Source organism: Pristiophorus japonicus, chromosome 7 (assembly GCF_044704955.1).
Source record: "Pristiophorus japonicus isolate sPriJap1 chromosome 7, sPriJap1.hap1, whole genome shotgun sequence".
Lineage (NCBI taxonomy): Eukaryota > Metazoa > Chordata > Chondrichthyes > Pristiophoridae > Pristiophorus > Pristiophorus japonicus.
In genome coordinates, this window is record NC_091983.1 from 200,155,995 (window position 1) to 200,172,108 (window position 16,114).

The following is a 16,114-nucleotide window of genomic DNA, read 5'->3' on the forward strand; positions in this document are numbered from 1 at the left end:
AGTGGAGGGAGCTCCTCACCATCCCTTGACGAGATAGTAGCTGCAGTGAGGACAGCGCTGGAGGGGACTGGGAAGGTAGCCACGGCAACAGGCAGGGAAGCACCAGCAACCCTGCCAGTACAGAGGCCGTGACTAGCCCAGACCCAGCCTGCATACCTGTGCCCACTAGAATACGACCCCTGGGGACGACCCTGGGTCAAGATGGAGGTTGAGGGTGTATAGGGTACTTACCTTTTGGACACTGGTGCTTCCAGCACGATAGTCCCATTCGGAGGACCCCGCAACCTCACCTCTATCAAACGGGGTGCCGTATCAACTAGTTGGGTTCACAGGAAAGGAGAAGGCTGGGTTTTTCTCAGTCCCGCTCGCAGTTCGTTTAGGAGCACTCCAAACACAATGGAAGTGCGTCCTGATGAACTGGGAGCAGGTGGGAAAAGGGATCTTGGGGGCTGATTTCATCATCGCTCGCCAGATCCTAGTAGACTTGAGGAATCATTGTCTATGGGGCACAGTGGGCACGGGAGCAGAGGGAGAAGTCAAGGGAAAAGGGACTCTGTACAATGAAGCCAAAAGTGTGTTGCGACCTGGAGGTTCTGGTCGGTAACATCCCGGCCGAGTACCAGGCCTATGTGCAAGCAAATCTTGCAGCATTTGCCACCCATAAACACGACTGTGGGAGAGTCACAGGAGTGGAGGTTAGAATAGATGGGGATCCCATGTCCCGCCTGCAAAAGCAGTATGGCTTTCCCAGAGAGGCAGAAGCAGGCTTGTCGAGCAGGGTGTTTTGAGACCCATAGCTACCCATGTCAACTCCCCGCTTTGGACGGTTAGGAAACCGGACAATTCTTGGAGGGCTACGGTGGATTATAGGGTGCTCAATAAAAACATCCCAGCTTGTGCTCACACAGTAGTGGCAGTTGCGGATTTGATAGGGGAAATTCCTGCATCCGCAACCACGTTCACAGTGTTGGACATATCCAACGGGTTCTGGTCTATCCCTGTACGGAGGGAAGGCCAGTACAAGTTTGCCTTCACCTTCCGGGAACAGCAGTATACATGGAGCTGCCTCCACAGGGCTTTCATAATAGTCCCAGCATCTTTCACCAATGCATGGCAAACTGCTTAAAAGGCTTCAGCCAGCCACACCAGCTGGTCCAGTATGTGGACGACCTGTTGTTGTTCACAGACAGCAGTGAGGAACACGGTCCACTGCTGGCCGAACTGCTGGTCTTACTGAAGGAAGGGGTTTTAAAGTTAACCCCAAGAAAGCCCAGATAGGTCTAGGAGAAGTAAAATTCCTGGGCCTGACGATAAGGGCAGGAGAAAGGGCCATTGATGAGGCTAGAAGAAAGGCAGTGCAGGAACTCCCTGTCCCTAGGGATGTGTCGGGGGCAAGGTCTTTCCTGGGAATCACTGGTTACTGTAGGGATTTCATCGAGGACTATGCAGCCACTGCCGCCCCTCTGCTCAGACTCCTACACAAGGGGGTCGAGTGGGAATGGGACGAGGGCTGTGAGGCAGCATTCGTCCGTTTTAAGAGAGACCTGCAGGTAGCACCAGCCCTAGGGGCAATTGATGGGGGGGGCTGGAATTCTTCCTGGAGGTGGCAGCCAGTGGCGACAGCTTAAGTGCAGTGTTGCTCCAGGGGCGAAACGGTCAGCTGAGACCAGTGGTGTACTCCTCCAGGGTCCTCAAGGAGGTAGAAAAGGGATACTCCAATTGTGAGAGGCACTTGCTTGCCACCCACTGGGCAGTAAAGAGAGCTCAGATCTTTACCGGAGTGTCCCCCATTACACTCCTCACCCATCATACCCCGACACAGATGCTGTTGGACGGGAGGATTAAGGACGGGACAGTGAGCAGTGCTAGAATCACTCGCTGGACCCTCCTCCTCTCCCAAATGACTTTAAAGGTCAAGGGCCTCTGCGGGCCCAGGCTCGCAGCAAATTTAATCTATCCAGGGCAGCCGCATCGATGCTCTGTGGAGGGAGTATGGGACATTAACTTTGGATTTCGGGCAGGGATACACCCCACATGCCGCGGGATCTACGTTGATGGCTCCAGTTCAGTGTCCGCGGGTACAAGACTCACGGGCTGTGGTGTTTGGGATCCCAAGGCAGGGATTGCCTTGGCTCTTAAACTCCCATGCACCCTGAGCGCCCAACAGGCGGAACTCTCGGCGGTGATGTATGTGGTCACACACCCCGAGGAATTCCCTACCCCATACACGATTTGCTCGGACAGTATGTTCACTTGCAATTCGTGTACAGAGTATCTGGCGATTTGGTCACGCCGGGGGTACACCTCTGCGGATGGGAAGCCCCTTGTGACCAAACCCCTGCTAGAAAAGACCGTGGCTGCAGTGGGAGAAACCGGGGATGTATATATCTATAAGGTAAAGGCCCACTCCAAAACTGAGCCACGGGGGGAAGGTAACCAGCAGGCAGACCTGCTGGCAAGGGAAGGTGCTCGCACAGGTCGCCCATGGGACCCATACGAGGCAGGCAGGATATCAGCAGCAAGAAGCAAGCCAGGGACACAAGGGAGCGTAGGGGCGGCTGCGGCCCCGGACCTTAAAGTAGTCCAGATGCAGGATCCGGTCCTGAAGGCTGCCTTGGCTGCTATCAAAAAGGGGGAAAAGGCGGAGGGCCCATACAGTGCTGCAGATATTGCTGTGCGGGAAGGCATGTTGTTTAAAGGGGACAAATGGGTAGTGCCGCCACAACACCGAGAGAATTCCTTCAGCTGGCCCATGAGGGTCCAGGTGCGGGACACCCTGGGCCGGAATCTACCTAGCAACGGGTAGAAAAGGCAGGGTGGTGGCCAGGCCTCCGGGAAGACGTCCGCAACTTCTGTGCGGGCTGTCTGGTTTGCGCAGCAAACAACCCAGACCCTCAGAAAAGGAAGGTGTCTATGGGACACGTCAGGCGGGTAGAGGGACCGTGGCAGTCGATCCAGATCGACTACATCGGACCCCTACCGGTTGCCTAGGGAGGTTATAAATACTGCCTCGTCCTGGTGGATGTGTTTTCCAAGTGGGTGGAAGCCTTCCCTTGCCGAACAGCTACCGCGGTGGGGACTGCAAAAATCCTGGTGAGGGAGGTGTTCTCTCGGTGGGGTCTACCTCAAATCGTGGAGTCCGACCGGGGAAGCCACTTCACCGGCCAGGTGATGCAGGCCACCCTAAAGGTGCTGGGGAAAAGAGCCAAATGGCATGTCGCCTACAACCCTCAGTCCTCAGGCCCCGTAGAACGCCTGAACCGGACCCTAAAGGAAAGGCTGCGCAAGGAGACGGGAGACTCATCGAACAAGTGGGTGGAGGTCTTACCGTTGGTCCTCATGGGAATCCGGGCCAGTCAGTCAAAGAGCACAGGGTACTCACCCCATGAGCTGATGACGGGTCGGATCATGAGAACCCCAGTGCATGTGTTGGCGCCGGTTCTCACCGAAGGGCAGCTTCGAGAGGTGAACCGTGACCGCTTCGTCAGGAATCTGTTTGAACAGCTTCAACAGCAGGTGGACAACAACATGGGTAAACAGCACCGTGCCAATCGACTGCTGCTGGAACCCCGTGGTCACCATGATTGGGAGGTGGGCGACCAGGTGATGGTGAGAAGCTTCGCCCGGGTCGGGGTATTTGAACCACTGTATATGGGACCATACACAACACAGACAAGGCTAGCCCTATGGTCTATGGGTTCAATTGCCTCGCCGGGTGAAGTGGTATCACATTAATCAGTGTGACCCCAAAAGAGGTAAAAAAAACCGAGGGGACGAGCAAGGGAAGGGAATCAGGCACTTGGGGAAGAACAGGCCCCGGTGGATTTGGAGGCTCCGGTGGATTTGGAGGCTCCGGAGGAGGCAGCGGGCCCCGAAGCTCTACAGCCGGGGCTGGTTCACTGCTCCTGTAAGGCTATCCCACCACTGGATAGAGGTTCCCAGCCCACTAACAAAAGTAGGGAGAAAGACTCTACCATTAGCAAGGTCCAAGGGGAAGCTGAACCTCCCATGGTGGATCAGCTGGGGCTAGCCCAAGAGGTGGAGGAGATAGCATTGCAGCCCATAATTTGGGACTGCACCAACAGTAAGGAGGAGTAACAGAGTGCCACAGCCCAGGGCGCCGTGGTCCCCTGTTTACTTAGCTCCCCGCCCCAGACCGAGAAGGCGAAAGACAACAGGGAGGGTGCTCTGTTGCGCTAGCAAGGGTCCCCTACCGATTATCCGGGGCTCGGGAGGGCCTTGGAGGGCAGCACAAGACTCATTAAGGGGGACTATACGAGCCCCTCAGCGGAGGGCATCCTGGTCCCCAGGGTACGGTCAGCCGAGTGGTCGACGACGCCTGTACAGTGACAGGATATAGCCTGGTCACCCGGGGACGGGTGGCGGTGTGTATATGTTCCCTTCCTGTTTTGTTACTTTGTGTTGTGTGCAGATGTGTTTACGTAAGGCAGTGATGGTTGGGTACAGCATTTTTGTGTTCGGAACATGTTAGGCGGGCCGAGCCTGGAGAGGTCTTTCAAGGCAAGGCCATGTTCTTCTTGCCTTTCAGATGTCAACACCTCCCTACTGGACGTTAGTGATGCTGGTATCGCTAAGGATCTGCACCGGGCACCGAGGGGACACCGAGGACTCCCTGGTTTTCGGATGCTCCGGGGACAGAGCGCCGACAGTGACCACAGGAGAAGGGACTCCGGCGGCGGATGGCTGGGTCACCTACTCCCACGAGGGGAGATGGTCTGGGTGGTTGGGATTGAACTCCACCAAGTACTCCAACCATAAGGACTTTACCTATGGAGAGGCCTCCATCCCCTGCCCGGAGATCACTGTGGCCACTTCCAGAGTGAGAGTGACAGAAGGCAGGAAGGTATGCCTAACTTGCCAAGGGGACATACCTCAGAAAGCTCAAGAGGGACATGGAAGACTGACACTCGGACTGGGAACGTCTGGATAATGATACCTACAGAACCATCATGGGGTCATCTGGCGGGGTCACGGTGTGCTGGGAGAAATGGTGGGCGTACGACCAAGGAATTTATTTGTGTATGTGGGGATCCACTCGCGTGTATTCAGAGGGGGTCTCCATTGCTTTCTATAGGTGGTGGCACGATGTCGGGAAGGGGTGGTATGGGATCGCAGCGGGGAGGCGTGTGTGATCCCCAATCCCCGGGTACCAGTAAACGCCACCGAACTTGTAGTTCGGGAAAGAAAAACCCACCCACAGCCAAGCCCACCGCCACACGGGTGCCCGACAACAATCAGGGGGCCGGGGAATGGTTAAGTGTTGGTCCCTACCGAGAAACTACTTTATCAGGGGTTACACTAAGCGGTGGCATCAGTGGTGCTAAATCTGACAGAAGTCCGCCTACCTACGTGGTGTCCCCGGGAAACCGAGCTGTTATACCAGGCTCTGCTGCGGGAGATGTTCCGGAAGTTCTATGAACTGGACTTCGGGGATGTCAAAGTGACAGACTTGTATAAACAGTGGGATAGGGCCGAACTGGGCAGGCAGAGGCGTGGCACTTTAAATGACATTTTCACGGGGTTTAACACTGGGGCGTCCGCCATAAACAGTTTGGATAACATGCAGCTGGCCCTCCAGATAAATGGGTTAAAGAATCAGCTGCGCAAAGTCCTGGGGGACGAGAATACCGTAGTGGGATCCGCGCTCCACGAAGAGGTGGCAATGACAGTTCACTTAAAGGAGATTATCTCTCAATTGGAGGAACAGGCCAGGGCTGTAAACGCCTTGATTCGGGAAGATAGAAACGCCTCCGATCAAGCCGCCCAAAATGAGGTGTGCGTGCTCTATGGGGCCTGGTTGCTGGGAAAGGGACGGAGTAACCTTGAGGATCTGAGACAGGGACACGTCTCCTCCTGGATCAGCAACCAGCACTTAATAGCACTGCACCCTTATGATAATGTTTTGAGTCCTTGCCAACTTCGTGTAACGTCGGAAGCCTACCCGGTGCCGGTGGACTGTGGAAAGTCAAACCATACCATCATAGGTGTGGTGGTCAGGATGCCAGTGATGGGGTCGTGCCCACGACCAGCACCCCTGTACAGAGTGGAGAATGTGGGAGTCATTCGTGGAGGGGTGCATGTTCGATTCCAAGAGGTCCCATCTTATGTCACAATGTGGGAGCACACTGACAGGTACAGACCTCTCGGGTTGTCGGAGCAGGGGAGCACAGGTAATCCTGTGCCCCCAGCACCTGAATGCTTTTGTAAGGCCACAATGCGGGTTTCAGCACTGCTGGGGCAGAGCCTATCAATTGCACAATGGAGGTAATGGCCCCTAACCACATGCCTCCACAGGTAGCATATGTAGTCGGTGGGACATATTGTGTCACCACAAGTGCCCAACAGCATGAACACGGACCGGGAAGGTGGTGTCCAATACCGTACAGCAGCTTTTGCTTTAAACCCAGGGCTGAGGTTCAAGTGGCACACACCAGAATCACACCCATCCCTGAACCTTCCACGATTCACCTCATGGTACAAAACCTCAGCCAGCTACAACAATATGTCGCCCAGTTTGGCTATCCCATTGCCCCACTACCTGAGAAACTTACAGCCCTCCTCCAGGCAGTGGATTTGTCTCAAAAACATTTTTACACCATGGAGCAGAAAACTGAAATTCTAGCAGGGGAGATTGCCCAGATTAAACCCAGATTAAATGGTGGGATTTGGGGATACGGGAATTTGCGTGGATCCGGATGGGATCGCATGCCTTAGTAATCGGCCAACTCCTGATTGTAGCTTATCTGCTAGTTACAAGCTGTAAGCTCAGGATAAAAAGAAAAAGAAAGCAGTTCCTCAGGCTACTACACAGCCAGCAGAGCCGTTGCTAAACACTCAAGGCGTGTAAACAAAGCTTGACCGCGACACTTAGACGGTTTTGTTATTCCCAGGGATGACTGCGTTTTCATACATGGCCCCTGGGGAGTTTGCAGGGCAGGTTTCTTTGTTTTACGGTTAAGACTGAAATGAGACTCAATGTACAATTGCTGCTGTAACCTTATGTATATTACTGTCGCATATTGTAACCTGTTGGATTCTGTGTTTTGTACCACGTTAAAAGGAATTACGATATATATCGACGGGATCAGTTTAGAGTTAAACTGGGGAAAGTTGGGCAATTTGGGAGACCTAGGGTTTTCTCACCACCCTGAACTTTGACACACTCGAGTGGTGTCTGACTGTGTCAGATGGGGGATTATGTAGGGGAGGACAAAAACCCCCTCATTTCACCCAGAAGGAAAAGGGCTGTGGGATCTGTCTGTGCTGTGAATTGAAACCGAGACGGTTTGACCTTGGCAGAGCAGTGATTGGACGGGGGAGGACACCGGAGGGCCAATGGTGGAACAGAGTCAGCCCGAAGCATGGGGCTTTCAAGCCAATGGGAGAGCACTTGCTCGAAAACTGTGGGACTGACTCACAGCCATTATCGGACTATTGTCTTCCCCATGTTTACACTATGGAAGGAAATTATGCAGACCTTCAGAAACCAGGGAACCCAAAACAACCCAAGGGCCTACACAATGGCTACAGGAGGCCAACACAATCAACACCCACTCAAACCTTGAGTAGGTTAACATCAGTGGAAAAAACCCACAATAATCTAAGACTGCTGCATTTTTCAAAATCACAAAGCCCACCAATGGGAAGAATCGATTTCAGCAGGAGAGGCGGACTGGATAATCTGGCTATAAAAAGGGGTTTCTGACGTAGTGTGGGTGGTTCCCTGCCCTCGTCATCCAACAACCAGCAAGCCTCTCGACACTGAAGGAAAACCAGTGCCCGAAGACACCGAAGATAGAAGAAACAAACCACCAGACTGAAGGCGGCACAGTAGTGAGTATAACCTCTGGTCCCCAGAACTCCCAACTCAGTTAGGCCAGGAAAATGGGAGGTTGGGCATTGTACTGCTAAACTCGTGTAAAGATTTTCGTTGTGTCCATTTAGTGGGATTTAGGGGGATTGTTTTGTTGGTGTATTGCTGTTTGTTGAGATACACCTTGTCAAATAAATTGGAAGCCAAAAGTTCCTCTTGGAATCACCTTGTCTCAGTTCTATTGTATTACATCTCCTGATCATGAGTCTTATGTGAGAACAGTGTAAGGGAAGCAAGGAGCGCCTCGAAAACGCTCAACTGTGTGTCACAGGCTAGGGAAGAAGGGGTTAGGAGTGTTTGATACTCACAGGTGCCTCACAGGCTAGGCATAAGCTGTGGGGACGCACAAGTCTCAAAACCCTCTTCATAAGCTGTGGACACAGTCTCTCCAGGGGTGCTCTTGCAGCACTCAGGGTACCTCACAGGCCAGGCATGAGCTGTGAGGGCAGAAGCCCAGAGAGAGACACCCAAGGCACAACAACACTCCGAGAACCCCTTACAATTACTCCCTCAATCAACATAACAAAAACAGATTATCTGGTCATCATCACATTGCTGTCTGTGGGAGCTTGCTGTGCCCAAATTGGCTGCCGCGTTTCCTACAGAATAACAGTGACTGCACTTCAAAAAGTAACCCATTGGATGCAAAACGCTTAGGGGAGGGGGAGACACCCTTAAACAGCTGATAGCTAAGAACTGTGAAAATGGGGTAACAAAAACTGTTCCACAATGACATGAATGGTTTCTTCATAGTGGAACAAACTTTTCATAGGCTATGGGAGGGATTAGCCTCTCAATTTACAGACAGGGAGCGGGGGGGGGGGGGGGCGACATGTACCATTATAAAGCTACACCACCCCGACGTCACACCTTGGGGGGACACCTCGGACCTCGCGCATCCCAGCCCCAGTCGGTGCCAATTCAACCAGGGATGCAGCATCAGCCCCGAGACACGGCCCGGCCGATCGAGGGTCGGTCACCGACACGGCCCGGTCACCGACACGGCCCGGCCGATCGAGGGTCGGTCACCGAGTCACGGCCCGGTCACAGACACGGCCCGGCCGATCGAGGGTCGGTCGCCGACACGGCCCGGCCGATCGAGGGTCGGTCGCCGACACGGCCCGGTCACCGACACGGCCCGGCCGATCGAGGGTCGGTCACCGACACGGCCCGGTCACCGACACGGCCCGGCCGATCGAGGGTCGGTCGCCGACACGGCCCGGCCGATCGAGGGTCGGTCGCCGACACGGCCCGGTCACCGACGAGGGTCGGTCACCGACACGGCCCGGCCGATCGAGGGTCGGTCACCGACACGGCCCGGCCGATCGAGGGTCGGTCACCGACACGGCCCGGCCGATCGAGGGTCGGTCACCGACACGGCCCGGCCGATCGAGGGTCGGTCACCGACACGGCCCGGCCGATCGAGGGTCGGTCACCGACACGGCCCGGCCGATCGAGGGTCGGTCACCGACACGGCCCGGCCGATCGAGGGTCGGTCACCGACACGGCCCGGCCGATCGAGGGTCGGTCACCGACACGGCCCGGCCGATCGAGGGTCGGTCACCGACACGGCCCGGCCGATCGAGGGTCGGTCACCGACACGGCCCGGCCGATCGAGGGTCGGTCACCGACACGGCCCGGCCGATCGAGGGTCGGTCACCGACACGGCCCGGCCGATCGAGGGTCGGTCACCGACACGGCCCGGCCGATCGAGGGTCGGTCACCGACACGGCCCGGCCGATCGAGGGTCGGTCACCGACACGGCCCGGCCGATCGAGGGTCGGTCACCGACACGGCCCGGCCGATCGAGGGTCGGTCACCGACACGGCCCGGCCGATCGAGGGTCGGTCACCGACACGGCCCGGCCGATCGAGGGTCGGTCACCGACACGGCCCGGCCGATCGAGGGTCGGTCACCGACACGGCCCGGCCGATCGAGGGTCGGTCACCGACACGGCCCGGCGCTGCAATAATATTTAACCCGACGTATACGCACCATCAAAAGGCATGTACTCAATAAACCGTACATCCAGAGGCTTCTTCTCGGTCAGCTTCACAAAGTCCAGTAGCTCATCCTCGTTCAGACCCCTCATTACTACACAGTTCACCTAGACAAAGGTTAAAGAACAAAGGTCACTCGCTGTTGGTGACTTCCATCGTTTCAACACTGTCTTTCGGATGAGATGTTAAACTGTCTGCTCTCTCTCAGGTGAATGTAAAAGATCCTATGGCACAATTCTAAGTCTCCAGTTAGCTATTGAACCGATAAGTAACATGGCACCAGCCCTCCAGTCAAAATAACTCCAACCCTAAATCATCAGCAGCTTGTCTGACTTGCTAGGAGAATCTCCAAGCCAATTGGAAGGGTTAAACCCATGCTGGCCTCCAAGATATGGCTTGGATTATTTTGTTGGGTACAATGGAGGAGTCTAACAAGCTGGCCTGATCCAATCTGGGTCAGATTTGGGGAAAAGCCCAATCACACCCAGCATTGCAACGTTCCCTTTGGCCAACCTCTGTCGGAGAGAGTTTTAGACATATGCCTGCTCGCTTTCAGGCACCAGTGTCCCCTGTACGTTCACTGGCCTCGAGCAACATCCCCACCGACACCTGGGAGTCCCTGGCCAAAGACCGCCCTGAGTGGAGGAAGAGCATCCGGGAGGGCCACCTCAAGTCTCGTCGCCGAGAGCATGCAGAAAACAAGCGCAGACAGCGGAAGATGCCTGTGGCAAACCAGACTCCCCGCCCACCCTTTCCTTCAACAACTGTCTGTCTCACCTATCAGAGACTGTAATTCCTGTAGTGGACACTGTACAGTCACCTGAGAACTCATTTTTAAGAGTGGAAGCAAGTCTTGCTCGATTTCGAGGGATTGCTTATGATGATGGCCTCGAGCATGCTGGGTGCTCACAAGGAGGAGCTCGGTGATCACATGTTAGGATTAGGAGAGTTAGTTTGCTTGGAGAGAGGAAAAGGGAAGTTAATTGAAGGGGTCCAGTTAGCTCAACAGGGACCGGTTAAAGAGAAAAGGACCGGCTAAACTGGGAAGGGCACAGGTTAAAGGGAAACAGACTAGTTAAACCGGAAAGGACTAGTTAAACTGGAAAGGACTAGTTAAACCGGAAAGGAATCATAGAATCATAGAATCATAGAAGTTTACAGCACGGAAGGAGGCCATTTCGGCCTATCGTGTCCATGCCAGCCAACAAGAGGCTATCTAGCCTAATCCCACTTACCAGCTCTAGGTCTGCAACCCTATAGGTTACAGCACTTCAAGTGCACATCCAAGCACTTTTTAAAATGTGGCGACAGTTTCTGCCTCCACCACCCTTTCAGGCAGTGAGTTCCAGACCCCCATCACCTTCTGGGTGTAGAAATTGCCCCTCAAATCTCCTCAACCTTCTACCAATTACTTTAAATTTATGCCCCCTGGTTGTTGACCTCTCAAGGGAAATAGGTCCTTTCTATCCACTATATCTAGGCCCCTCAATTTTATACACCTCAATCAGCCTCTTCTGTTCCAATCTGTCCTCATAGCCAAGATTCACCTGGCAACATCCTCGTAAATCTCCTCTGTATCCTCTGCAGTGCAATCACATCCTTCCTGTAATGCGGTGACCAGAACTGCACGCAGTACTCTAGCTGTGGCCTAACTCATTTTTTTTCAGTTCAAGCATAACCTCCTTGTTCTTGTATTCCATGCCTCGGCTAATAAAGGCAAGCATTCCGTATGCCTTCTTAACCACCTTATCTACCTGACCTGCTACTTTCAGGGATCTGTGGACCTGCACTCCAAGGTCCCTTTGTTCCTACACACTTTTCAATGACCTACCATTTATCGTGTATTCCCTTGCCTTCTTAGACCTCCCCACATGCATTACCTCACACCTCTCCTGATTAAATTCCATTTGCCACTGTTCTGCCCACCTGACCAGTTGATGGATATCTTCCTGATTAAATGGGAAAGGACCGGAAACGGGAAAGGACCAGTTACTTCAAAAAGTCTTTTGGGAAATTGGAAAATAAAGATAAAGAAAGAGGACGACAGAGAATAATGAGGCCAAATAATGTTTGTTGTAAACATTTACTGTTTTAGACTATTGATTCTGTTATGATAAAATGTCAATTGACTTGAGTTGGGTCCATATATTATATTTAGTGTAACTGCACATTGGACTTTTGACACAGTATATCCAATCAATAAATAAACGATAAATTTATAAAACGGCTCGAGAAATGTAATTGTGCCCCAATTGGCATCGCACCAGGAAAGGAATCGCAATAATTACCAGCTCAATAATGCATGCAATTAAATTAGCGCTGATTAACTTATTACATACTTCCTAATCATGGAGAAACTGAATTGAAAGGTCAAAGTTCATAGTTGCACATCCACAACTAGGCTGATGAGCACAACAGCTGATATGGTAAAACTTCAAACACTTGCCTTAACTGGATTATAGCCCAGATCGATAGCTTTGTTAATACCCTCCATCACCTTGTGAAAACCTGAGTAAAAAGGGACGACAAGGTGGTCAACTGAACCATCAAGAACAACTTGCATCTTTATAGCGCATTTAACACCAAGAAACGTCCCAGGCCACTCGCTACTTGGTGGGAGGAAGACAGCGACGAGCAGAGCCGACGGGATGGGCCTTGAGGAGGCTTCTGAGGAAAGAGAAGTGGAGTAGCAGAGGGATTTAGGGAGGGAATTCCAAGGTGGCTTCATGTTAAGAGTGGGGATAGGGAATGCTGCACAGAAGTCAGAGGAACAGAGCGTTTGGAAGGGGATACAGAGTTAGAGGAGACTGCGGACATAGGGTGGGACAAGCCCAGTGGGAGTGGGAGGATTTATGATCAAGAACAAGATCTGGGGGGCGGGGGGGAAAGAGGAAGCCAGTGTAAGACCGAGTAAGGACAGGGTTGAAAAGTAAGTGGGACTAGGTGCAGGACAGAATACATGTCGCAGAGTTTTGGAGGAGTAGAGAGTTTATGGAAGGTGCAGGTTCGGTGGGGGGGGGGGGGGGAAGACACAAGCACAGGGGTGGGGGTGGGCAGAAGAGTTGCAGTAGTCGAGTCCTGGTTTCACCAGCGGCGGAGTGGAGGTAGGGGCGGAAGCTGGCGGTAATTAGCCGCCTCGGTGATGGGTAGGTTTAAAACCCAGCTCAGCGTCCAACCAAACAAGAGGATTGCGGACAGCCTGGTTCCATTTGACGAGAGTGGAATGGGTTCAGTGGCAAGGGACGGGCGCTTGTGGTGGTGGGGGGGGGGGGGGGGAAACAAAGGCGATTGCTGCGGTTTCCCAGATGTTGAGCTGCGAGAAGTTGGTGACTCACCCAAGGCTCGGGTGTCAGGTAAGCAGCGTGATGGGAGGAGAGGCAGTGAAGAGATCGAGGGACGAGGTACAGGGAGGGAGCTGGGGGCTGCGTGTGAAAGTCGAGCTGAGGCCTGATGTCACCGAGGGGTAACTCAGATCTTCCAGGGGACACCGGAGATGACAGGCTGGGGAAAGGGAGGAGAAGCGTTTGCTTGGAGATTTGCTGGCTGGGCTTAGATAGGTAGGAAAGGAACCATGGGAAGAGCTGAGTGATAGGTGCTGGAGGAGGAACGTGTGGTCAAGCAACACCAACTACTTGCACTTGCATAGCGTGTTTCACATAGTAAAATGTCCCAAGGTACATCACAGGGGAGTTATCAAACAAAACTCAACACCGAGCCTCGAGGAGATATTAGGGCAGGAGACCAAAAGCTTGGTCAGAGAGGTAGGTTTTAAGGAGTGTCTTAAGGGAGGAAAGAGAGGTCGAGAGGCGGAGAGGTTTAGGCAGGGAATTCCAGAGCTTAGGATCTAGGCACGCACGACCATAGATGCTGCAGAAAGGGGCAGTCAAAAAGAATGGGCTGTTTTTGACGCCAAGGGCAAAAACCAAACTGGAGGGATTCAAACAGGGAGTCTCCAGAGAGATGGGCCAGGATGTGGAGACATGTTCACGTGGGAGGTGGGGAGAACTCCTTCGAAATACTGCCATGGGATCTTTTATATCAACCTGAGCGGCCAGTTGGGGCCTCGCTTAACATCTCATCTGAAAGGCAGAGCCTCTGACAGTGCAGCACTGCCTCAGCACTGCCCTGGAGTGTCAGCCGAGAGTGTGTGCTCAAGTCACAGGACTGGGACTTGAATCAATGACCTTTTGGCTAGGAGGCGAGCGTGCTACCAACTGAGCCACATCTGACACAAAATGAAGACCATGCTTTCCCCTGATAGCCAGAAGTGAGAGGCAGATACTAGGGAAAAGGGAGAGAGTCTGGGGGAAAGGCTCGAGTGTGGTTTGGAGGCAGCTACTGATTTTCTAGGTACTGAACAGACGGCCTGCACTCGGGGCTATCGTCGTTGGGCTTATAGCACCACCATGTGGCAGCTGGGTGCAACTACAGCACCATTGTTGGGGAAAGCTTTGGAAAAAAATAAGAGATCAAATTGAAATTATACAGTCAGTATAAAGGATCATGTAAATAATCAAATGTAATCATTCAAATGAATAACGACAGCATGTGTTTGGAGTACAAGGCTGGTTTGGATATTGAACAATGGGATGGATTACAAGGGCTGGAATCTAATCGAGGGGGTCAACAATGCACGAACTGTGTGCTATAGCGCCAGATGGGCACAGTTGGTGTCACACGGTGCACATACCCTGCAATTGTAGTGTCTGAGTGACGTAGTCTGGCTTCCTATTGATATTCCAGTTATAGGGTCTGAATCCAGAGTCAGAACCCGAGGCAGCACCAGAGTGAAGTGGAGCGAGACTCTCCGAAGGCGACTCAGTGAGGGAAGAGTGTTTTAAATCCCTCTTCACTTCGGAATACGTTTGGGCCTTGCCACCCAATTTACACTCAACAACTTGCATTTATATAGCGCCTTTAACGCAGTAAAATGTCCCAAGGCGCTTCACATATGCATAGTCAAACAAAATTTGACACTCGCTGAGTTTAGCCTCGCTTTGCTTGGCCGATAAATTGCAGTGAGAGTGTGCACAGTTGGTATATCGAAAACAAAAAATCCAACTAGAAAGACATGCATTATATAGCGCCTTTCACAACCTCAGGATGCCCCAAAGCACTTTACAGCCAATGAAGTACTTTGGAAGTGCACTCACTGTACTAATGTAGGAAACACAGCAGCCAATGTGTGCACTGCAAGCTCCCACAAACAGCAATGAGATAATGACCAGATAACCTGTTTCAGTGGCTGAGGGATAAATATTGGCCAGGATACCAGGAAGAACTCCCCTGGTCTTCTTTGAAATAGTGCCATGGGATCTTTTACATCCACCTGAGAGAGAGTAGACATGGTCTCGATTTTATGTCTCATCGGAAAAATGGCTCCTCCGACAGTGCAGCTTAGCACTGCACTGGAGTGTCAGCCTAGATTTCGTGCTCAAATCTCCGGAGTGGGACTTGAACCCACAACCTTTTGACGAAGAGGCGAGAGTGCTACCCACTGAGCCACAGCCGACATCAAGGTCAGAGGAATCTCGATAATGAAACCCGGGCTGGATCTGTGACTCGAGGCGCTGGGTGAGCATTCGAAGTTGCTGTCCTTTTCCGTCATCTTTTTCCCCCCCCTTCCATTTCCTCCTTTCTTGTATTCAGTTCAGCAGCAGCAACACCTTAATTGAGCAATTACTATCGTTGGCGGAGCTTCGACAGCAGGTTATACAGCCATGGGGGTCATCAGTCAAGTTTGATCTGGTCTACACATGGGTCCTTACAAGGGTCAAGTGATCAGGAATGGGAACTCTGGCTGGTTGCCAAGCACCCACTGCGCCCCCTCCCACCCACACCAGAGGGCACAAGTGCTTTTTGTAGCAATCCCACCATCTCCCCAGCAGAGACAGGAGATTTGTGACAGTCTCGCGTGGGACCCGACATCAGAGCCAGTCTAGACACAAGGTCAGGGGGCACGACCTCCAGGAGAAAGGCAGCTGGGAACATGGGAACCCTCCAAGTTACACACCATCCTGACTTGGAAATATATTGCCGTTCCTTCACTGTCGCTGGGTCAAAATCCTGGAACTCCCTCCCTAACAGCACTGTGGGAGTACCTTCACCACACAGACTGCAGCGGTTCAATAAGCGGCTCACCACCACCTTCTCAAGGACAATTGGGGACGGGTAATAAATGCTGGCCTTGCCAGCGACACCCACGTCCCATGAATTTTTT

At 53.0% G+C, this 16,114-nt stretch overlaps 1 protein-coding gene across 6 annotated transcripts in view; it reads right to left on the minus strand.

Moving 5' to 3' along the window:
• Positions 1–16,114, minus strand: part of mocs1 (molybdenum cofactor synthesis 1) — a 71,015-nt gene that overhangs the window by 44,831 nt on the left and 10,070 nt on the right. For all 6 annotated transcript variants that reach the window (XM_070885713.1, XM_070885709.1, XM_070885710.1 and 3 more), the window contains exons 5-6: positions 12,341–12,402; positions 9,890–10,001 (exon numbers count right to left, since the gene is read on the minus strand). In XM_070885713.1, coding sequence (XP_070741814.1) covers positions 9,890–10,001; positions 12,341–12,402 — 174 coding nt within the window. The remainder of the gene's footprint in view (positions 1–9,889; positions 10,002–12,340; positions 12,403–16,114) is intronic.